General features: G+C 42.6%; 1 protein-coding gene across 4 annotated transcripts; it reads right to left on the bottom strand.

Moving 5' to 3' along the window:
- Positions 1 to 183: 183 nt before the first annotated feature.
- Positions 184 to 24,839, bottom strand: LOC111961844 (SEC14-like protein 2). 4 transcript variants are annotated; one of them, XM_023984426.2, is made up of 11 exons: positions 24,725 to 24,838; positions 24,458 to 24,533; positions 18,675 to 18,718; positions 17,983 to 18,045; positions 12,851 to 13,039; positions 10,046 to 10,141; positions 8,042 to 8,102; positions 5,842 to 5,925; positions 5,373 to 5,506; positions 3,612 to 3,754; positions 184 to 2,495 (listed from the first exon to the last, which is right to left on the bottom strand). In XM_023984426.2, the coding sequence occupies exons 1-11, from the start codon at positions 24,776 to 24,778 to the stop codon at positions 2,165 to 2,167; spliced, it is 1,275 nt and encodes a 424-aa protein (XP_023840194.1). In that variant the 5' UTR covers positions 24,779 to 24,838; the 3' UTR covers positions 184 to 2,164. The 4 variants fall into 4 exon arrangements, with proteins under 4 accessions (XP_023840194.1, XP_023840195.1, XP_070298948.1 ...); XM_023984427.2 differs by having other exon boundaries at positions 5,400 to 5,506; positions 24,725 to 24,837; XM_070442847.1 differs by having other exon boundaries at positions 17,983 to 18,330; positions 24,725 to 24,834.
- Between the last annotated feature and the right edge of the window lie 141 nt (positions 24,840 to 24,980).

Below are 24,980 nucleotides of genomic sequence, written 5' to 3'. Positions count from 1 at the left end.
TACACACACACAACACACACACACTGACAGCCAGACACAGAGCCCTAGGAGTATCAGAGGGGATGGACGGCTGGAGTAACACACACACACACACACACACAACACACAACTGACAGACGACACAGAGCCCTAGGAGTATAGAGGGGATGGACGGGGGGGGGGGGGGGGCTTTGGGAGCTCTTTGTATATGTCTGGCTGTATGTGTGTATCTGTCTGGCTGTATGTGTGTATCTGTCTGGCTGTATGTGTGTATCTGTCTAGCTGTATGTGTGTATCTGTCTGGCTGTATGTGTGTATCTGTCTGGCTGTATGTGTGTATCTGTCTAGCTGTATGTGTGTATCTGTCTAGCTGTATGTGTGTATATGTCTGGCTGTATGTGTGTATATGTCTGGCTGTATGTGTGTATATGTCTGGCTGTATGTGTGTATCTGTCTAGCTGTATGTGTGTATATCTGTATCTGTGTATCTGTTAGTGTGAGTGTCTATTTGTATGTGCATGTGTATACAGTGCATTCAGGAAAGTATTCAGACCCCTACACTTTTCCCACATTTTATTGCCTTACAGCCTTATCCTAAAATGTATTAAATCGTTTTCCCCCCTCATCAATCTACACCCCATAATGACAATGCAAAAACATTTTTTTATATAACTGAAATATCACATTTACATTAGTATTCAGACCCTTACTCAGTACTTTGTTGAAGCACCTTTGGCAGTGATTACAGCCTTGAGTCTTCTTGGGTATGATGCGACAAGCTTGGCACACCTGTATTTGGGGAATTTCACCCATTCTTCTCTGCAGATCCTCTCAAGCTCTGTCAGGTTGGACGGGGAGCATCGCTGCACAGCTATTTTCAGGTCTCTCCAGAGATGTTTGATCGGGTTCAAGTCCGGGCTCTGGCTGGGCCACTCAAGGACATTCAGAGACTTGTCCCGAAGCCACTCCTGCGTTGTCTTGGCTGTGTGCTTTTGGTCGTTGTCCTGTTGGAAGGTGAACCTTCGCCCAGTCTGAGGTCCTGAGTGCTCTGAAGCAGGTTTTCATCAAGGATCTCTCTGTACTTTGGTCCGTTAATCTTTCTCTCGATTAACGGAGTGGCAGTCCCTGCCACTGAAAAACATCCCCACAGCATGATTCCGCCCCACCATGCTTTACCATAGGGATGGTATTGGCCAGGTGATGAGGGGTGCCTGGTTTTCTCCAGATGTGGCGCTTGGAATTCAATCTTGGTTTCATCAGACCAGAGAATATTGTTTCTCATAGTCCGAAAGTTCTTTCGGTGCCTTTTGGCAAACTCCAAGCGGGCTGTCATGTGCCTTTTACTGAGGATTGGCTTCCGTCTGGCCACTCTACCATAAAGGCCTGATTGGTGGAGTGCGGCAGAGATGAATTCCTTCTGGAAGGTTCTCCCATCTCCACAGAGGAACGTTGGAGCTCTGTCAGTGAAAATCGGGTTCTTGGTCACCTCCCTGACCAAGGCCATTCTTCCCCGATTGCTCAGTTTGGCTGTGCGGATAGCTCTAGAAATTGTGGTCTTGGTGGCTCTAAACTTCTTCCATTTAAGAATGATGGAGGCCACTGTGTTCTTGGGGACCTCCATACGGCAAAAAAAATGCTGTACCCTTCCCCAGATCTGTGCCTCGACACAATCCTGTCTCGGAGCTCAACGGACAATTACTTCGACCTCATGGCTTGGTTTTTGCTCTGACATGCACTCTCAACTGTGGGACCTTATATAGACAGGTGTGTGCCTTTACAAATCATGTCCAATCAATTGATTTTACCACAGGTGGACTCTCAAGGATGATCACAGGTGGACTCAAGGATGATCAATGGAAACAGGATGCACCAGAGCTCAATTTCAAGTCTAATAGCAAAGGGTCTGAATACTTATTTAAATTAGGTATTTCTGTTTTTTATTTTTATAAATTAGCAAAAATGTCTAAAAACTTGTTTTTGCTTTGTCATTATGTGGTATTGTGTGCAGATTGATGAGGATTTTTATTTATTTAATCAATTTTAGTATTTGGCTGTAACGTAACAAAATGTAGAGAAAAAAAGGGAACATCTTTGTGTGTATGTGTTCATCTATGTGTGTGTGTATCTATATCTGTGTGTGTCTCTACCAATGTGTGTGTGTGTACCACAGGAGGTTGGTGGCACCTTAATTGGGGAGGATGGAGTCGTGGTAATGGCTTGAGCGGAATGAGTAGGATAGTATCAAATACATCAAACACATAGTATGATGCCATTCCATTCGCTCTGTTCCAGCCATTATTATGAGCCGTCCTTCGCTCAGCAGCCTCAGCACTGTGTACTCACAAGTTCCAGGCTCGGGGCAGGTGAGTGAGCGGTCCTCTGGGACCATGTGTGAGTTGTAGCGTTCACTAGGCACCACCTGCAGCATATCCCCCACCTTCTGAGCCCCACCCCCCTCCTGGGTCCGCATGAACACCCCAAAGCCTATGTCTGCCCCATCACTGGCAAACTGCCACCTAGAGAGGAGAGGGTGGAGGAGGAGATGGAGGGAGAAGGGGGAGGAGGAGAGGGGAATGGTAGGGAGGTGGGGAGATAGAGGGAAGGAGGAGAGGAGAGGGAATGGAGGGAGGTGGGGAGATAGAGGGAAGGAGGAGAGGGAGAGGGGAATGGAGGGAGGTGGGGAGATAGAGGGAAGGAGGAGAGGGAGAGGGGAATGGAGGGAGGTGGGGAGATAGAGGGAAGGAGGAGAGGGAGAGGGAATGGAGGGTGGTGGGAGATAGAAGGGAAGGAGGAGAGAGGTAGGGTGGGGGAGATAGAGAGGAGGAGGAGGAGAGGGGAATGGAGGGAGGTGGGAGATAGAGGGAAGGAGGAGAGGGAGAGGGGAATGGAGGGAGGTGGAGATAGAGGGAAGGAGGAGAGGAGAGGGAATGAGGGAGGTGGGGAGATAGAGGGAAGGAGGAGAGGGGAATGGAGGGAGGGTGGGGAGATTAGAGGGAAGGAGGAGGGAGGGGAATGGAGGGAGGTGGAGAGATTAGTAAGGGTAGGAGAGAGGGAGAGGGGAATGGAGGGAGGTGGGGAGATAGAGGGAAGGAGGAGAGGGAGAGGAGGGAGGTGGGGAGATAGAGGGAAGGAGGAGAGGGAGATGGACGAGAAGAGAGGAGGGGAGGTGTTACTCCACGTGACATCTTTACCAGGGCTGCATCTCAATAGTGTAAAGTGGCTTCCTCTCCTTCATCTGCACTGATCTGAAATCACCCCTGGGTAGGAGAAATCAATATGGAAGACATCCATGTCAGTTTGGGGTCAGGGTTTAACTCTAGTGTGTTCGGTCAGACTTAAAGCTGGAATCCTTAATTGTGAAACTGTCACGTCCATTTGGGATATTACAACAACAAAGAAGTTTCTGCAAACAACCAACACTGTTGTTTTCCCTCAGGCATCATGAGAGATAGAACACAATAAGTACTGCAGATTTTCTGTTTGTTTCAGCAACAAAAACAACAAAGGCGCTGGGGGCGATCAGTAACACTGTTTCACCTTATGCGGATTTCAGCTTTAAGGTCAAAGATTACACAGGTTTGGGAAGTAAGGTAAGGGTTAGAGGTCAGTTGTCAGGGTTAAAGGTTGGTTACCTGAGGATGCTGCTGGGGGTGGTGATGTCATACTCCAGTGTGAAGGCGGAGCCTCGGCTGATGGTCACACTGTTGTCGTACTGGACCTTGACCATATTGTCCTGAACATAGTACGACCTGGGCACCGTACCGCCGTAGTTTATCTACCACCACAACACACACATCAATTCATGCACAAACACACACACACAAACATCTCTCTCTCTCTCTCTTAATTCAATAGAAATGTTTACATTCACGCTGTATCACAACCGGCCGTAATTGGGAGTCCCATAGGGCGACGCACAATTGGCCCAGCGTCGTCCGGGTTTGGCCGGTGTAGGCCGTCATTGTAAATAAGAATTTGTTCTTAACTGACTTGCCTAGTTAAATAAAGGTTAAATAAAACAAAACATTAGCAAAGCAAGTGAAATAGATACTAAACAAAAGTGAAACAAACAATAAAAAATTAACAGTAAACATTACAAAGGAATAGAGACATGTCAGATGTCATATTATGTCTATATATAGTGTTATAACGATGTGTAAAGGGAGAATAAATAAACATTAATATGGGTTGTATTGACAATGGTGTTTGTTCTTCAATGGCTGCCCTTTTCTTGTGGCAACAGGTCACACATCTTGCTGCTGTGATGCACACTGAAGTATTTCACCCAGTAGATATGGGAGTTTATCAAAATTGGATTTGTTTTTCGAATTCTTTGTGGGTCTGTGTAATCCGAGGGAAATGTGTGTCTCTACTATGGACATATATTTGGCAGGAGGTTAGGACATGCAGCTCAGTTTCCATCTCATCTTGTGGGCAGTGTGCACATAGCCTGTCTTCTCTTGAGAGCCAGGTCTGCCTATGGCGGCTTCTCTCAATAGCAAGGCTATAGCAAGAGTCTGTGGTCACTAAAGATCCCATGGCACTTATTGTAAGAGTAGGGGTGTTAACCCCGGTGTCCTGGCTAAATTCCCAATCTGACCATCAAGGTCACCTAATCATCCCCAGCTTCCAATTGGCTCATTCATCCCCCTTCCTCTCCCCTGTAACTATTCCCCAGGTTGTTGCTGTAAATGAGAATGTGTTCTCAGTCAACTTACCTGGTAAAATAATGGTTTAAAAAAACAACAACAAAAAACAGTTATTGCTTTCCTTAAGTTTGGGTCAGTCACAGTGGTCAGGTATTCTGCCACTGTGTACTCTCTGTTTAGGGCCAAATAACATTCTAGTTTGCTCTGTTTTTTGGTAAATTCTTTCCAATGTGTCAAGTAATTATCTTTTTGTTTTCTCGTGATTTGGTTGGGTCTAATTGTGTTGCTGTCCTGGGTCTCTGTGGGGTGTGTTTGTGAACAGAGCCCCAGGACCAGCTTGCTTAGGGGACTCTTCTCCAGGTTCATCTCTCTGTAGGTGATGGCTTTGTTATGGAAGGTTTGGGACTCGCTTCCTTTTAGGTGTTTGTAGAATTGAAAAGCAATTTTCTGGTATCAGTCTAGTTCTGCTCTGCTAGTATTATTTGGTATTTTACGTTGTACAAGGAGGATATTTTTTATCAAAATTCTGCATGCAGTCTCAATTTGGTGTTTGTCCCATTTTGTGAATTCTTGGATGGTGAGCGGACCCCAGACCTCACAACCATAAAGGGCAATGGGTTCTTTAACTGATTCTAGTATTTTTAGCCAGATCCTAATTGGGATGTTGAATTTGATGTTCCTTTTGATGGCGTAGAAGTCCATTCTTGTCTTGTCTCAGATCGTTCACAGCTTTGTGGAAGTTACCTCGCTCCGTCCCTCCCTCTCTCTCACCATGGTGCGACAGCGAGGGTCACCATCAGGGTCAGTAAGGGTTCCTCCGTACGCCACCGGGAGTTGCTCCGGGTCAATGTGCTTAAGTAACACCTCCTGCCAGTTAGCTAGAGATGGAGAGAGGGGGAAAAGAGAGCGAGAGAGAAAGACAGGGGAGGTTCAAAAGTTTGTTACAGCTGTACACTTGGCCCACCACCACCTGATGTGAGATTGCCCCCTAATGGCGAGAAGTGACATCTCAAAACGATACAGACCAGGGCTCTCCAACCCTGTTCCTGGACAACTACCCTCCTGTAGGTTTTTGCTCCAACTGTTGTTACTACCTGTTGTAACTAACCTGATTCAGCTTATCAACCAATTAGATTAGGGTTGGAGTAAAAACCTACAGGACGGAAGCTCTCCAGGAACAGGATAGGAGAGCCTATAGGAACACAGTACTCACATCCCAGAATGATGATCTTATGACGTGTCTCTTCACTCAGGAATTGTTTGACCAAGTTGTAGGCCATCGGGAATAGCTTAGGAGCTGCAGGGAGAGAGAGACACTATAAATACACACAAGGACGCACGCACAACACAGACACAGGAGGCTGCTGAGGGGAGGATGGCTCATAATAATTCTGCTCCAGCCATTACCACAAGCCCGTCCTCCCCAATTAAGGTGCCACCACCCTCCTGTGACTCACATTTTATTGTATTTTATAGATATTGTAAGACATAGATTGTAAGACATAGATACTACACACACACACACACACACACACATGCACACACTCATACACACATGCAGAATCTAGTAGAGGTCGACCGATTAATCGGAATGGCCGATTAATTAGGGCAGATTTCAAGTTTTCATAACAATCGATAATCAGTATTTTTGGACACCGATTTGACGTTTTTTTTTTTTTACACCTCTATTTAACTAGGCAAGTCAGTTAAGAACACATTCTTATTTTCAATGACGGCCTAGGAACGGTGGGTTAACTGCGTTGTTCAGGGGCAGAACGACAGATGTTTACCTTGTCAGCTCGGGGATTCGTTTTTTGCAATTTTCCAGTTACTAGTCCAACGCTCCAACCACCTGCCTTACATTGCACTCCACGAGGAGCCTGCGTGGCAGGCTGACTACCTGTTACGCGAGGGCAGCAAGAAGCCAAAGTAAGTTGCTAGCTAGCATTAAACTTATCTTATAAAAAAACAATCAATCTTAACATAATCACTAGTTAACTACACATGGTTGATGATATTACTAGTTTATCTAGCGTGTCCTGCGTTGCATATAATCGATGCAGTGCCTGTTCATTTCTCATCGAATCACAGCCTACTTCGACAAACGGTGATGATTTAACAAGCGCATTTGCGAAAAAAGCACTGTCGTTGCACCAATGTACCTAACCATAAACATCAATGCCTTTCTTTAAAATCAATACACAATTATGCATATTTAGTTAATATTGCCTGCTAACATGAATTTCTTATAATTAGGGAAATTGTGTCACTTCTCTTGCGTTCCGTGCAAGCAGTCAGGGTATATGCAGCAGTTTGGGCCGCCTAGCTAATTGCGAACTGTGTGAAGTCCATTTATTCCTAACAAAGGCCGTAATTAATTTGCCAGAATTGTACATAATTATGACATAACATTGAAGGTTGTACAATATAACAGCAATATTTAGACTTAGGGATGCCATCCGTTAGATAAAATACGGAACGGTTCCGTATTTCACTGAAAGAATAAACGTTTTGTTTTCGAAATGATAGTTTCCGGATTCTACCATTTTAATGACCAAAGGCTCGTATTTCTGTGTGTTATTATGTTATAATTAAGTCTATGATTTGATAGAGCAGTCTGACTGAGCGATGGTAGGCACCAGCAGGCTCGTAAGCATTCATTCAAACAGCACTTTCGTGCGTTTGCCAGCAGCTCTTCGCAATTCTTCAAGCATTGCGCTGTTTATGACTTCAAGCCTATCAACTCCCGAGATGAGGCTTGTGTAACCGATGTGAAATGGCTGGCTAGTTAGCGGGGTGCGCGCTAATAGCATTTCAAACGTCACTCGCTCTGAGACTTGGAGTAGTTGTTCCCCTTGCTCTGCATGGGTAACGCTGCTTCGAGGGTGGCTGTTGTCGATGTGTTCCTGGTTCGAGCCCAGGTTACACTGGCAATACTAAAGTGCCTATAAGAACATCCAATAGTCAAAGGTATATGAAATACAAATCGTAAAGAGAGAAATAGTCCTATAATTCCTATAATAACTATAACCTAAAACTTCTTACCTGGGAATATTGAAGACTCATGTTAAAAGGAACCATCAGCTTTCATATGTTCTCATGTTCTGAGCAAGGAACTTAAACGTTAGCTTTTTTACATGGCACATATTGCACTTTTACTTTCTTCTCCAACACTTGGTTTTTGCATTATTTAAACCAAATTGAACATGTTTCATTATTTATTTGAGGCTAAATTGATTTTATTGTTTTAAGTTAAAATAAGTGTTCATTCAGTATTGTTATAATTGTCATTATTACAAATACATTAAAAAAATCGACCGATTAATCGATATCGGCTTTTTTTGGTCCTCCAATAATCGGTATCGGCGTTGAAAAATCATAATCGGTCGACCTCTAGAATCTAGATGACTCACTCTTGATGAGAAACACCCTCTTGAGTCCTTCAGGATAGTTCTCCTCAAACATGGTAAGGATCTGCAACAGTATTAGCAAGGGACAGCCAGCCAGCCAGCCAACAGACAGACAACAGCCAGCCATACAATGGCCAGACAGACAGACAGCCAGCAAGACAGACAACAGCCAGCCAAACAGACACATTGTTTCTCAGACATGTCTATTCATGGTGGTCTCACCCATAGAGATGCATAAACACTAAAAGATGAGGGTTCCCCAAGGGATCTTTAGGAAGGGTGATGGTTCTATGTGGAGCCATAATTACTCAAATAAGCCTTTGAGTTCTGTTCTTCAATGGTTCTTTAAAGTTCACAAAAGGGTTCTTTGCTCTTTTAGTGATAATTAAATGTAGGGGAGGTGGCTCATTAGAATATATATAATATAATATGACTGACCAGAATAAAAACCTATTTGGGTCTTCTACAGGATCTACAAAGAACCTTTCAGATTGAGAAAGGTTTTTTATAAAATCAGCAAAAAAAGAAACATCCCTTTTTCAGGACCCTGTCTTTCAAAGATAATTCGTAAAAATCCAAATAACTTCCCACATCTTCACTGTAAAGGGTTTAAACACTGTTTCCCTGCGTGTTCAATGAACCATAAACAATGACTGAACATGCACCTGTGGAACGGTCGTTAAGACACTAACAGCTTACAGACGGTAGGCAATTAAGGTCACAGTTATTAAAACTTAGGACACTAAAGAGGACTTTCTACTAACTCTGAAAAACACAAAAAAAAGATGCACAGGGTCCCTGCTCATCTGCGTGAACGTGCCTTAGGCATGCTGCAAGAAGGCATGAGGACTGCAGATGTGGCCAAGGCAATAAATTGCAATGTCCGTACTGTGAGACGCCTAAGACAGCGCTACAGGGAGACAGGACGGACAGCTGATCGTCCTCGCAGTGGCAGACCACGTGTAACAACACCTGCACAGGATCTGTACATCTGAACATCACACCTGCGGGACAGGTACAGGATGGCAACAACAACTGCTTGAGTTACACCAGGAACGCACAATCCCTCCCATCAGTGCTCAGACTGTCAGACTGCGGGATCGATTTGGAGGTGGAGGGTCCGTCATGGTCTGGAACGGTGTGTCACAGCATCATTGGAATGAGCTTGTTGTCATTGCAGGCAATCTCAACGCTGTGCGTTACAGGGAAGACATCCTCCTCCCTCATGTGGTACCCTTCCTGCAGGCTCATCCTGACATGACCCTCCAGCATGACAATGCCACCAGCCACACTGCTCATTCTGTGTGTGATTTCCTGCAAGACAGGAATGTCAGTGTTCTGCCATGGCCAGCGAAGAGCCCGGATCTCAATCCCATTGAGTACGTCTGGGACCTGTTGGTTCGGAGGGTGAGGGCTAGGGCCATTCCTCCCAGAAATGTCCGGGAACTTGCAGGTGCCTTGGTGGAAGAGTGGGGTATCATCTAACAGCAAGAACTGGGAAATCTGGTGCAGTCCATGAGGAGGAGATGCACTGCAGTACTTAATGTAGCTGGTGGCCACATCAGATACTGACTGTTACTTTGATTTTGACCCCCCCTTTGTTCAGGGACACATTATTCAATTTCTGTTAGTCACATGTCTGTGGAACCTGTTCAGTTCATGTCTCAGTTGTTGAATCTTGTTATGTTCATACAAATATTTACACGTGTTAAGTTTTCTGAAAATAAACGCAGTTGACAGTGAGAGGATGTTTCTTTTTTTGCTGAGTTTAGAACCTTTTTTAATGATTCTTTATAGAACCTTAGGAAAGGGTTCTTTATAACACCATACAGGTTCCATTTAGAACATGATGGGCATGGTTCTTTATTAAACCTTCAAAAAAGGGTTGTATATAGCACCAAAAAGGGTGCTGATATGGTTACAAGCCAAAGAACCCATATCTGGTACTATTTAGAACCATTAGTGTTTATATTTTATGTTCTAATCTATTTAATTCAGTGGGCTCACCTCTCCATAGGCCTCTAAAGCAGGCTTCCACAGGTGCTTCAGGCCCAGTCCCTCACAGTCATAGATCAGGGTTATCGCCTCCACATTAACCCCCAACTGAGAGAGGGGGAAAGAGAGGAGGTGGGGAGGGACGGGGAGGGGAGAGAGAGCGAGAGAGAGTGAAAAAGGGGTGGGGGATATTTTAAGAGCGTTTTAAGTCAAATCTCTCATTCTTCTATATAATAATAATAATAATAACAATATTATACACCATTTAGCAGACACTTTTATCCAAAGTGTCTTACAGTCATGTGTGCATACATTTTATGTACGGGTGGCCCTAGCGGGAATCAAACCCACAACTCTTGGCGTTGCAAAAATCTCTTTAATGAATGTCTGTCTGTACTGTCTCTGGCACTCTAATAAATAAAATCTTATCTTATTGAATATATATGTAATAAATCATACTCAGTCAAAGCTTCTCTGTCTGCTTCTGGCACTATGAGATTAGAATAAAGGCCTGTCATACTGTAATACATATTCCACATTTTGTTGTGATACATTCAAAATCGATTAAATATATATATTTTCTCCCTCAACTACACACAATACTCCATAATGACAAAGTGAAAACATGTTTTTAGAAATGTTTGAAAACGTATTGAAAGAATCTCATCTACATACACTACACGGCCAAAAGTATGTGGACACCGCTTCAAATTAGGGAATTTGGCAATTTCAGCCACACCTGTTGCCTACAGGTGTATAAAACCGAGCACACAGCCATGCTATCTCCATAGACGAACATTTGCAGTAGAATGGCCTTATCAATGTGGCACCATCATAGGATGGCACCTTTCCAACAAGTCAGTTTGTCAAATTTCTGCCCTGCTAGAGCTGCCATGGTCAACTGTAAGTGCTGTTAATGTGAAGTGGAAACGTCTAGGAGCAACAACGTCTCAGCCGTGAAGTGATAGGCCACACAAGCTCACAGAACGGGACCGCCGAGTGCTGAAGCGCTAGGCGCGTAAAATCGTCTGTCCTCGGTTACAACACTCACTACCGAGTTCCAAACTGCCTCTGGAAGCAGTGTCAGCACAAGAACTGCTTGTTAGGAGCTTCATGAAATGGGTTTCCATGGCAGCCGCACACAAGCCTAAGATCACCATGCGCAATGCCAAGCGTCGGCTGGAGGGGTGTAAAGCTAGCAGCCCGTTAGTTGAAATGAATGGAAATCTTAACGCTACAGGATACAATTACATTTTAGACGATTCTGTGCTTCCAATTTTGTGGCATCAGTTTGGGTAAGGCCCTTTCCTATTTCAGCATGACAATGCCCCTATGCACAAAGCGAGGTCCATACAGAAATGGTTTGCGAGATCGGTGTGGAAGAACTTGACCAGACTACAAAGTGCCCTGACCTCAATCCCATCAAACACCTTTGGGATGAATTGGAATGCCGACTGCGAGCCAGGCCTAATCGCCCAACATCAGTGCCCGACCTCACTAATTATCTAGTGGCTGAATGGAAGCAAGTCCCCTCAGCAACGTTCCAACATCTAGTGGAAAGCCTTCCCAGAAGAGTGGAGGCTGTTGTAGCAGCAAAGGGGGGACCAACTCCGTATTAATGACCATGATTTTGGAATGAGATGTTCGACGAGCAGGTGTCCGCATTGTATTTTAGGTTATTGTCCTGCTGAAAGGTGAATTTGTCTCCCAGTGTCTGTTGGAAAGCAGACTGAACCAGGTTTTTCTCTAGGATTTTGCCTGTGCTTAGCTCTATTCAGTTTCTTTTTAACCTAAATACTCCCTTTAACCTACATACCCATAACATGATGCAGCCACCACCATGCTTGAAAATATGAAGAGTGGTACTCAGTGATGTGTTGTGTTCGATTTGCCCCAAATATAATGCTTTGTATTCAGGACCAAAAGTTCATTGCTTTGCCACATTTTTTGCAGTACTTTAGTGCCTAGTTGCAAACAGAATGCATGTTTTGGAATATTTTTATTCTGTACATGCTTCTTTCTTTTCAATCTGTCAATTAGGTTAGTATTGTTGAGTAACTACAATGTTGTTGATCCATCTTCAGTTTTCTCCTATCATAGCCATTAAACTGTTTTAAAGTCACCACTGGTCTCAATGGCCGAAATCCCTGAGCAGTTTCTTTCCTCTCAGGCAACTGAGCAAGGAAGGACACCTGTTTCTTTGTAGTGATTGGGTGTATTGATACACCATCCAAAGTGCAATTAATAACTTCACCATGCTCAATTCTACTTTTTTTATTTGTACCCAACTACATATAGGTGCCCTTCTTTGCGAGGCACTGGAAAACCTCCCTTGTCTTTGTGGTTGAATTGGTATTTAAAATTCACTGTTTGTCTGAAGGACCTTACAGATAAACTGTATGTGTGGGGTGTAGAGATGAGGTAGTCATTCAGAAATCATGTTAAACAGTATTACTGCATACAAAGTGAGTCCATGCAACTTATTTTGTAACTTGTTAAGCACATTTTTACTCCTGAACTTATTTAGGCTTGCCATAAAAAAGGGGTTGAATACTTTTTGACTCAAGACATTTCAGTTTTTCATTTGTAATTAATTTGTCAAAATAAAAAAAATAAAAACGTAATTCCACTTTGACATTGTGGGGTATTGTGTGTGACAAAAAAATCTAAATGTAATCTATTTTATATTCAGGCTGTAAAACAAATAAATGTGGATAAAGTCAAGGAGTGTGAATGCTTTCTGAAGGCACTGTATGTGCTCAATTCTGTTAATATTGTCATACATACTGTATAAAAGCATGGTAGTTCAAAGTGTACCTTCTCTGTCTGTTTCTGACACTCTCTGCGGAGCATCTCTGTGTCTCTGATCTTGGTCCTCATGAAGTCCTGTTTGGTGCAGGACAGGAGCAGACCTTTGGGGTCCAGGGGCCCAATGACATCGTACCAGATGGGACTTCCCTCGAGGTCGTACCCACACATCCCCCCGGACACATACCGTTCGATCACCTGGGGAACCACATCATACAGTCAGACCCGGCGCCAGAATGAATCAGTTGGACAGGCCTTTGATTTCCATAGGCGGGCCCGTTTTTTTCAAGTTTGGGGAAGCTTACAATTTATCCTACCCTTTCTACCGATCTGCGTGCCAGTTATGAATATATATATACAGTTGAAGTATGAAGTTTATATACACCGTAGCCAAATACATTTAAACTCCGTTGTTCACAATTCCTGACATTTAATCAGAGTAAAAATTCCCTGTCTTAGGTCAGTTAGGATCAACATTTACATTTACATTTAAGTCATTTAGCAGACGCTCTTATCCAGAGCGACTTACAAGTTGGACACTTTATTTTAAGAATGTGAAATGTCAGAATAATTGTAGAGATAATGATTTATTTCAGCTTTTATTTCTTTCATCACATTCCCAGTGGGTCAGAAGAAAACATACACTCAATTAGTATTTGGTAGCATTGGCTTTAAATAGTTTAACTTGGGTCAAACGTTTCGGGTAGCCTTCCACAAGCTTCCCACAATAAGTCGGGTGAATTTTGGCCCATTCCTCCTGACAGAGCTGGTGTAACTGAGTCAGGTTTGTAGGCCTCCTTGCTCGCACACACTTTTTCAGTTCTGCCCACAAATTTTCTATAGGATGAGGTCAGGGCTTTGACCGTGTTGTCCTTAAGCCATTAAGCTTGGGGTCATTGTCCACTTGGAAGACCCATTTGCGACCAAGCTTTAACTTCCTGACTGGTGTCTTGAGATGTTGCTTCAATATATCCACATAATCTTCCTGCCTCATGATGCCATCTATTTTGTGAAGTGCACCAGTCCCTCCTGCAGCAAAGCACCCCCACAACATGATGCTGCGGCTTGCAAGCCTCCCCCTTTTCTTCCAAACATAACGATGGTCATTATGGCCAAACAGTTCTATTTTTGTTTCATCAGACCAGAGGACATTTCTCCAAAAAACACGATCTTTATCCCCATGTGCAGTTGCAAACCGTTGTCTGGCTTTTTTATGGCGGTTTTAGAACAGTGGCTTCTTCCTTGCTTAGCGGCCTTTCAGGTTATGTCGATATAGGACTCGTTTTACTGTGGATATAGATACTTTTGTACCTGTTTCCTCCAGCATCATCACACGGTTCTTTGCTGTTGTTCTGGGATTGATTTGCACTTTTCGCACCAAAGTACGTTCATCTCTAGGAGACAGAATACGTCTCCTTCCTGAGCGGTATGATGGCTGCGTGGTACCATGGTGTTTATACTTGCGTACTATTGTTTGTACAGATGAACGTGGTACCTTCAGGCATTTGGAAATTGCTCCCAAGGATGAACCAGACTTGTGGAGGTCTACAATTTGTTTTCTGAGGTCTTGGTTGATTTCTTTTGATTTTCCCATGATGAGTTTGAAGGTAGGCCTTGAAATACATCCACAGGTACACCTCCAATTGGCTCAAATGATGTCAATTAGCCTATCAGAAGCTTCTAAAGCCATGACATAATTTACTGGAATTTTACAAGCTGTTTAAAGGCACTGTCAACTTAGTGTATGTAAACTTCTGGCCCACTGGAATTGTGATACAGTGAATTATAAGTGAAATAATCTCTGTAAACAATTGTTGGAAAAATGACTTGTGTCATGCACAAAGTAGATGTTCTAACCGACTTGCCAAGACTATAGTTTGTTTACAAGAAATTTGTGGAATGGTTGAAAAACAAGTTTTAATCACTCCAACCTAAGTGTATGTAAACTTCTGACTTCAAATGCATGCACATTTTCATGGAACAGTTTAATTTCAATAATAACATTTTAGTTTCTGAAAATCATTGTCACGTGGTTAATCATAACACTCTTAAGTAAAATTCAACTATGGCGAGAGCACTAGCTTCTGCCATATGGACATATTGATACATTGTGACCCATTGGCGGCTAAAGAAATGAGAGCATGGAACTCAGAGATAGCCTATAGATCAATGCAGCAGTAGGCCTATAACGTCCTTCATCAACTAAGTAAAATAAATAGACCTAAACCGGACAAATAAAATCAGAAGAAAATATCCCTTGAATCACATTCATCTCTCTTCACCTGTCTGCCTTCCATTCTATGTCTTGACTTGAGCTATTGCTAGTGAAATTCAGCATTGTATCAAATTATCACAGGGTCTGGCCTGAAGCTGTCCTAACAAATTTGCAACAATGTATCAACTAGGCTATTCCGGGCTCTCAAAGTTTCCTGCGCCAATGAGTTTGGAACAGAAAGCTGTGTTTTAGGATGTTTTCACTGGATATATGGGATCATCAGATCATGATATTTTACTAATTCACACTCAGGCTAGGTGATTATCGAGGCCGGGAGTGTTGACAAGATTTTTCAAATACTGAGGAATTATCAGTGGCAACGGATATAAAAAACAGACTTTGTTGACTTGCGCGAGGCGAAGAAAAAATGTGTTGTGTATGTGGAGAGTTAAGACAATCAGAAATAAGACATTGCCAAATGGGCACTTTCCTACATATGCATTCTGGAGACGCACCATATCTTCACCACACCCCCCTCCCCTTTGTCTTCATTCAACATTTTAAATTATACTCACAACACATTATCTTATCACATTTTGTAGACGGTTTTCACTGACAGACAGAATTCAATCAGCTAGACCTATTGCCAAGCACACAACCCAAATTGCGGCTTCCCAAACACACTTGTGATTTGAAACAATCCACAGCAGTTTTCATAAAAGAAGCAAATTCTCTTTTGTGGCTAAGTCATGCTCCCTGGTGAAATATTTTGAATTATTTTATTTAGACAGGACTAATTATACTGAACAAAAATGTAAATGCAACATGCAAGAATTTCAAATATTTTACTTACAGTTCATATAAGGAAATCAGTCAATTGAAATAAATTAATTTGGCCCTAATCTGTGGATTTCACATGACTGGTAATACAGATATGCATCTGTTAGTCACAGATACTTTAAGAAAAAAGGTAGGAGCGTGGATTAGAAAACCTGTTAGTATCTGGTGTGACAACCATTTGCCTCATGCAGGGTGACATCTCCTTCGCATAGAGCTGATCAGGCTGTTGATTGTGGCCTGTGGAATGTTGTCCCACTCCTCTTCAATGGCTGTGTGAAGTTGCTGGATATTGGCGGGAACTGGAACACGCTGTCGTACACGTCAATCCAGAGCATCCCAACCGTGCTCAATGGGTGACATGTCTGGTGAGTATGCAGACCATGAAAGAACTGGGAATTTACAGATTACAGATCCTTGTGACATGGGGCCATGCATTATCATGCTGAAACATGAGTTGATGGCGGCGGATGAATGGCACGACAATGGGCCTCAGGATCTTGTCACGGTATCTCTGTGCATTCAAATTGCCATCGATGAAAGCAATTGTGTTCGCTGGCCGTAGCTTATGCCTGCCCATACCATAACCCCACCGCCACCATGGGGCACTCGGTTCACAACGTTGACATCAGCAAACCGCTCGCCCACACAACGCCATACAGGTGATCTGTGGTTGTGAGGTCAGTTGGACGTACAGCCAAATTCTCTAAAACAACGTTATAGGCGGTTTATGGTTGAGAAATGAACATTCAATTATCTGGCAACAGCTCTGGTGGAGATTCCTGCAGTCAGCATGCCAATTGCACGCTCCCTCAAAACTTGAGACATCTGTGGCATTGTGTTGTGTGACAAAACTGCACATTTTAGAGTGGCTTTTTGTTGTCCCCAGCACAAGGTGGACCTGTGTAATGATCATGCCGTTTAATCAGCTTCTTGATATTCCACACCTGTTAGATGGATGAATTATCTTGGAAAATGAGAAATGCTCACTAACAGGAATGTAAACAAAACTGTTCACAACATTTTAGAGAAATAAGCTTTTTGTGCATATAAAAAAATGCCTGGGAACTGTTATTTCAGCTCATGAAACATGGGACCAACACTTTACATGTTGCGTTTATATTTTGCTCAGTATTGTAGAACTCATACAGCTCGATAATAATTAGTAGAACTCATACCGCTTGAGAATCAAGACCATTTTACAACCCAGATATATTATAGTTGTTCTATTTAATTCTGTGACCATACCAATCTCTATCTGACCATACCAATCTCTATCTGAGATATCTCTATCTCTATCTGACCATACCAATCTCTATCTGACCATACCAATCTCTATCTGAGATATCTCTATCTCTATCTCTATCTGACCATACCAATCTCTACCTGACCATACCAATCTCTATCTGAGATATCTCTATCTCTATCTGACCATACCAATCTCTATCTGAGATATCTCTATCTCTATCTGACCATACCAATCTCTATCTGACCATACCAATCTCTATCTGATCATACCAATCTCTATCTGAGATATCTCTATCTCTAACTAACCATACCAATCTCTATCTGATCATACCAATCTCTATCTGAGATATCTCTATCTGACCATGCTAGAAAGGAGGAAAGCCACACAAATTATCATAATGTGCATTGTGTAAGACAGTAGTTTGTATCAACATCTGTGTCGTGTTATTACACTGTGTAATAACCCTGGTAGTCCTAATGGTGTAGCTGTACTCTGTTACAGACGGAGCTGTACTTTTTCACCAGACAGACAAACAGAAAGGCAGGCAGGCACACACGCAGGCAGGCAGACAGAAAGGTAGGCACACACACAGGCAGGCAGACAGACAGAAAGGCAGGCACACACACAGGCAGACAGACAGGCAGGCACACACAGGCAGGCAGGCAGACAGGCAGGCACACACACAGGCAGGCAGAGAAACAGAAAGGCAGGCACACACACAGACAGGCAGACACAGACAGACAGGCAGACAGGCAAGCACACAGACAGGCAGACACAGACAGGCAGACAAACAGAAAGGCAGGCACAGACAGGCAGACAGACAGACAGGCAGGCAGGCACCTCAGGAGGCCTCCAGTCAGCGATGATGCTGTCTGCTTTCATGTGTTTCCTGAACTCCAGATGCTACAGAGGAGATAGAAACGCTTGTTCAGAACAGTCTTTTAGCAGTGACAGTTATGTTGAATAAATGTTGGCTTTGAAAAGATTCAAGTGTGTGTTTTTAATGTGGGATAATGTGGAGTTCTGGATAAACACAACCTCAAGGCTTTGAACAAAAGGGAACACACATATAATGGAGCATTTTGGAAGCGATCAGGAGGCTTATACTGATACTTTATTATCTCCTGTGTGTGTGTGTGTAATAAGTAGCTTGAAGATGCAGAGCGCAGGGTTCCATATTATAATCCGCTGATGTAGAAAGAAAAAAACATAGAAATAGATTGTTTCTATTAAACAATCACCATGGAGACCTTACAGACACCAGACAGTCACCTTGTTATGTCACCATCTTTATTATTACATTCTAGTCTCTCTTATCAATACAACACATGTTACTCTTTAAATACAGGGTAATGCATGATGGATACACAGTGTATATTAACATGCACATGGTAAATTGGATATGTAGACATTATTATGTCCAGTCAATAATTCTCATTACAAGTCAACCTGAGGAAAGTAGCCAGTATTTAGATATCAGAGAGTACAGGAGGACCTTGTTAGATCAACAAACACTTGAAACAGGGTCTCACCTTTCTAAGCATCGCCTCTGCTTTCTGAACATTGAAGCTTCGGGCTGGAAAAGAAGAAAAACAACACTCCTGTCATGATACAGAATAAGACAAAACAAGATGTAACAGACAATCATTATGGCCATCCAAGCATGTACTCTCATTACCAGGCATAACATTAACACCCGCTAAATGCAGGTGGATTTATGTATTGGCGGGTAAGAACGTCGTTTTGACCAGACACGTAGGCGGGTGGTCAATTTGCAGGGCTCTACAGTGCGTTACATTTGCATTTGCGAATAAAAAGTCAAAAGTTAAGTCTGAACACGTGATATATAGCTGAAAAAACTGAGTGTACATTCTGAACCTTGTTTGAAGTCAGTAGGTCACATGAGCAAGGAGCTACTGAAATTTGAATGTAAAAAAAGTTTGCTCCCTAACTAATTGAACTAGGAATACAAAATGCTGCTCACATTTCCACATGTTTATTAGCTTTGCAAAGCAAATGAATGTCCATATCGTGAAAATCAGACCTGTGCAATGTTGTGCACAATTTTTCCAATATCATGACACTTATTTGGAGTCTGTGGCTCAAGTGGTTTGAAAGCTATTGAAGCTTGAAAGTGTGAATATCCGTTGAATATCCAACCTCGGTCAAGAGAAAGGGCTCGAGTGGCCATGTTACCAGGGTCACCTCCTGCCCTTAAAGTGGCAGCTGAACATTTTGTCCCATCTGATATTTTGGTTAAGACTCAGAAAAATGAAATGAAATTGAGCAATATAGGCTAATACAATACCTTCTTACTAATACTTATTTATTGTTAGAGAAACATTACAAAGCATTGTCATCTCTTTTTTGTGTGACGTTGATGTAATTTTGGTGGGAACCTTTTTTAACCTTTATTTAACTAGGCAAGTCAGTTTAGAACAAATTGTTATTTACAATGATGGCATACACCGGCCAATCCCGGACGATCCTGGGCCAATTGTGCACCGCCCTATGGGACTCCCAATCACGGCCGGTTGTTATACAGCATGGATTCGAACCAGGGTGTCTGTAGTGACACTTCTAGCCCTGAGATACAGTGCCTTAGATCCGCTGCGCCACTATACCTGGTGATGTTTATGTTGTGCTGTTGAGTTTCAAATGCAAGACAAATTTCGCGAAATGGACACATAATAAATCATTATTATGCTTGAGTGAAAAAACTCACCTATGGAAATTTGGTTATGCAAATATTCCTTAAGCATACAGTATGGACCATAGAATTGTCATGGCCTTGAATTTAGGTTGGCCAATGCTATTGTCACGTTCCTGACCTGTTTTCTCTTGTTTTGTATGTGTTTAGTTGGTCAGGGCGTGAGTTGGGATGGGCAGTCTGTGTTGTTTGTTCTATGTGGGAGTGTGATTGTTAATTAGCCTTATATGGTTCTCAATCAGGGACAGGTGTTATTCATTTCCTCTGATTGAGAATCATATATAGGTAGGCTGTTTTACACTGTTAGTTTGTGGGTGATTGTCTTCCGTGTCTGTGTTTGTCGCGCCACACGGGACTGTTTCGGTTTGTGTAGTCTGTACCTGTTCGTGCGTTCTTCGTGTGTCTGTAAGTTCTCATGTTTAGGTCAGTCTACGTCGTTTTGTTATTTTGTATCAATTCAAGTGTTCTTCGTGTTTTCGGTTTTGTTTAAATAAATTCATTATGACTGCATACCTCGATGCATATTGGTCCGACCCATGCTTCTCCTCTTCAGACGAAGAGGAGGAGAGCAGCCGTTACAGCTATTCATATAATTAAGTGCAAATAGTGTACAGGGTACATAGTAACACCATCCAATGACAGTGAGACAGCGAATCTGACACAGTTGAATAAGTTGATAAACTTTCTTTTGTAAGGCTAAAACACAGGATGAGGGAGAACGCAAATATTGATCTATTCCATCTGCCTTGAAGTAATGCCCACTACGTGGAAGAGTCAACTCATATGGACACAAACGTGCACAAACACATGATTTAATAGCTATACCTTGCCTGTAGTGAATGCTGATACATTATTTGCAGAATGAGTTTTAATCTTCTACGTTATAAAAGCCCAAACCCCAATGCATGGCACCTAGTAGCTACTACAACACTGCTATGTGTGTTTAATTACATTGTTCTCACACACCTGTGTGTACAGACAGTGAGCACACTACCATCATCCTAGTTGCAGTAATCTGGTCCCTGTGTCTAATGACTATTACAGGATAAGTGTCCAGCTGCCTGCCTGGTTGTCTATGGGTAGGCTACGGATACTGGACCTGTTCCCCTACCTGTCCACCTACCTCATTCAACAGGTCAATACACTTCCCTAAGAGACTAATAGGAAATTGAGTGCTCTATTGAATTGATCAGAGCCTTTGTCCAACCACAGAAAATAAAATAATCACACACATTCACAATGTGGCACAGAAGCTGGACAATGAAATACAGTCATAGACAGAAGTATGTTCACTGTTTGCTGCTTAAAACATGATTTTCTAGAACAGTGGTCGCCAACCTTTTCTGAGTCAAGATCACTTTCATAATCAAAATGCATGCCGAGATCTACCGCTCAGATTTCTATTATGTAAGCCTATGCAACATTAACCAATTAAAAACAGTACTGTAGAAATGAGGTTTGTGCAGTAAGCTATAAGCTCATTACATTGTCACCGCATACTGGCTTTGCTTGAATTTACCTGCCAATGCATTGTTGTTCGGTATATTTTTTTAAATTATACTTCTAACTTTGAGGTAGGCTATATGATCACACCGGTAATAGATTCATTGTTGTATTACTTGAGAGGCACAGGTGAGTAAACATACATTTAAATGATTTGCTTTATATTTTACTGGGCTGATGGTGCCTGCATCTGATGGTCAGTCTCAGCAGAGGGAGAGAGCAGCAGACTGAGGGTTCGCCTCTCAACATCCCTCCGCTCTCCCTTTCCTCCACTGACACTGACCAAAAAGGGACAATGTCTTCCAGCTGATGGGGAAACTCGAGTCGCACAGCATTATTTCTGCCTCATGCACATATTCATGTTGTTACTCATATGAACAGAGAAAGTGAAATATTCCTTGATATTAAAAAAGACCCAAGTCGCTAATAATAACAACAACACAAACCTATAGATACACTTTCCTACTCATTCATTACTGCTGCACTGCTTGTTGAAGCGCTGAGTGGAAATAGGAAGAACGTGAATTTTATGGCTTATAAAAGTGTTGAATACAAAGTGTTGACAGTGCTGAGTAAGAACTTAAACATGAACTCACTCATAAAAACATCAGATCTTTGGTGTATTCGTTGACAGTCTCTCTCTAGTCATGGTTTTAAACGTTTTTCCAGCTGTAGGCTGCCCGAGACTAACAAAAAAAATAGGAACACAAGGCTTTATCGTTGGGTTTTTTACTGAAATGTTTGGCGATCGACTAGAAATGCCTTGGAAATCGACAAGTCGACCACGATCGACCGGTTGGTGACCACTGGAATATAGGTAGCCTAGTGGTTAAGAGCGTTGGGCCAGTAACTGAAAGGTCGCTAGTTTGAATTCCTGAGCCGACTAGGTGAAAAATCTGTTGATGTGCCCTTGAGCAAGATACTTAACCCTAATTGCTCCTGTAAGTCACTCTGGATAAGAGCGCATGCTAAATTATGTAAATGAACACCAGCTTTTATAAAGATCAGGTTTGGGAAGTCATCTTATATTTAGCCTACTTTGTTTGTCCAAACCCGGTCTACTGGCTGAGTAAATATGCTCTTGTGGGCATAGGGCAGGAGGAGGAGAGGGCGCACGGTCCATCCCTATTGGTCAGGCCAGCGAGGTGCCCCATGAGCTGATGTTTACTTCCAAAACCTTATCAAAAACAAAGCGACCGAATGTCAGATGTCACCAGAGCAGAAGCCACACTGGCAGCCAGGAACGTTAGAGATCAGTCTCTAGATATACAAACATGGATGCGGTCCCCAAATCTTACTTGAGTCTTCAGCTACCTATACACAAGTTTTAGAACAATCCATGTTTCTGATTATGTAGTGGTGCATCTTGTATCACACAGGTGATTCTCTCTCTCTTCCCCTCACCTCCCCTCTCATTTTCTCTCTGTGTGTGTGTTTCTTTGTATTTATGTTGACAAATGTATTTGCTAGTATTTGATATAGAGGGCACTGTTTCACTCTTTTTTACAGCATTGAGGCTACTACTGGTTGGGGGAGTGGGGGCTGTTTGAAGGGATCTGTATTATGTACTCTCATGTAGCCTGTAATTTTGTGTATGTGTGTATGGGGGGGTTGGGGGTAGAAGGGGCATTATATTGTTGAAAAATAAATTACTTCCTTGAAGACATGCTCCAGAACTTTGGCTACTACTAAATCTCCCACTTTGGACTGGATTTGTAGTTCATAAATACATAATATATGAGCAGAATTACAGTCTTACCTCAATTATCTACTAAATCCATAGTTTGAAAGCGACTGTCTTTCTGGGAGCTGTGCTGCGCTATTTTCCCTACATTTTCCACTACGTGGGCCAGCCCCCTAGCAATTTGAGTTCAACCAATGAGCTTCAACCCCTCGCCATATGAGTGACAGCAAGCAAGATGGACATCATGTACACACAGCAGAGCGAGAGAGCGAACAATGATGTGGTGCACATATCTGCACATACAGTATGTTACGTAGTATAAAAGTGAACACTACTTTCAGAACTACTTGCTAAAAAGTATACAAAAGAATCTCTTTAAAGTTGGACTCCATAACAGTAAAACTGCCAAGTCTGTTTGCAATCTTACAACAACAACATTACTTCAAACAATGAACACTTTTTGTAGGATATCATTGGGGGGGAGCTGATGCTGGAGACACAGGGGAGTGTAGAAGGGGCATTATCTTAATGTTTTTTTGTGGGCGATGCTTGTGAAAATTTAAAAATGAAAAAATTATATATATTGTTAAACAAATCTCCCTTCCTTAAAGACATGCTCCGAAACTTGACTACTAAGTATTTGTTAAAGTGGCAATATGTACATTTTTGGGCGATTTGTAACAGTTACATTACCACTGGGTCTGCTGAGTGTGGGTTAACAATACCTCAATATCTTACACCCAATCTGATTGGAAAACTAGTGTCTCTCTGCAACAGGTAACATATGTACAAAATACTGTATATCACATAAATTTACAAAAAATGTCACCACCATGAATAGGAGTCAAATATAATTTGAAAACAGGGTTGTGGATTGACGGTTAGTCAAAACACAACAACTTGTCAAAATGCCTCAAATGCCTAGGCTACCTGTGTGATTTAGCTCCCTATGGGGACAGAGAGTGCAAAGTTATTACTGTACATTTGTCCTATGTGGTTGTCACAACATAACCTGTTCTCATATTCTTGGACAACACGTTTCACTGTAGGGTTCACTCTCTAGGGGTCAGAGAAACTGAGAGTATGTGCTGTTGGCTAAGCCCATGTCCACTACATCAGTCAGCTCAGACATAGACTACTGTATCAGCACAAATGTTTCATCCTCTTTCTATTCACCACGAGGAACATAGGCCTGCTTAAGTAGGAATAGAGATGTTGAAAAGCACTTTAGATAGTCCTACCCTATTTTAATTTGATCTCAGAAAAAGGAGATTTACACATGACCATCCTACCATCATATTGTAATGTATGCAATTCATGTTGCGGGTAAAACAAATACATATAAATATAACCTTCAGAAATGCAGGGTAGGACTATCTCATGTTACTATGGGAACAAAGATGTAGTTTTGATTTTACCTCGGAGCCAGCGGAGCAGGTAGTGATCATGCTGCGCGGGAAGGTCTGGGAGAATGTCCTCAATCCGCTCCCGAAACTAGCAGCAAGAGACAACACAATACTGACACAACGAACTAAATAAAGAATTGTTGGGGGGGGGGGGGGGGGTGAAGGAATAGACTGAATAGGCTATATGACAAAAACCTTTTCGACAGTAACTTGAATAAACAGACGCTAGAATATAGGCCTACAAAGAACATCAAATGTTATAGTGGAAAGTTTAATTACCTCGGCTAAAATGTCCACCTGCTTCGGGCTGAGGTCGCCCACTCGTCTGCTCATTCTATCTGTTACGATTTGCCGCGCAGGCGCTCCAGTAAATCACTTTCTGTGAATAACCTCCGGTAGAATTAAGTGGTCTTCACTGTCACACACACACCTCCCATGCCATTTCCCTCCCCTCCCCTTCCTCCAGGTAGTCATGCCGTCGCGCATGACGCCGAGGCACACTGAACCAGGACCAGCCTATCCTTCCCAAATCCTC

Source organism: Salvelinus sp. IW2-2015, linkage group LG4q.1:29 (assembly GCF_002910315.2).
Source record: "Salvelinus sp. IW2-2015 linkage group LG4q.1:29, ASM291031v2, whole genome shotgun sequence".
NCBI classification, from domain to species: Eukaryota; Metazoa; Chordata; class Actinopteri; order Salmoniformes; family Salmonidae; genus Salvelinus; species Salvelinus sp. IW2-2015.
Note: the sequence above shows the minus strand (reverse complement) of the source record. Positions and strands in the feature narration are given on the sequence as shown.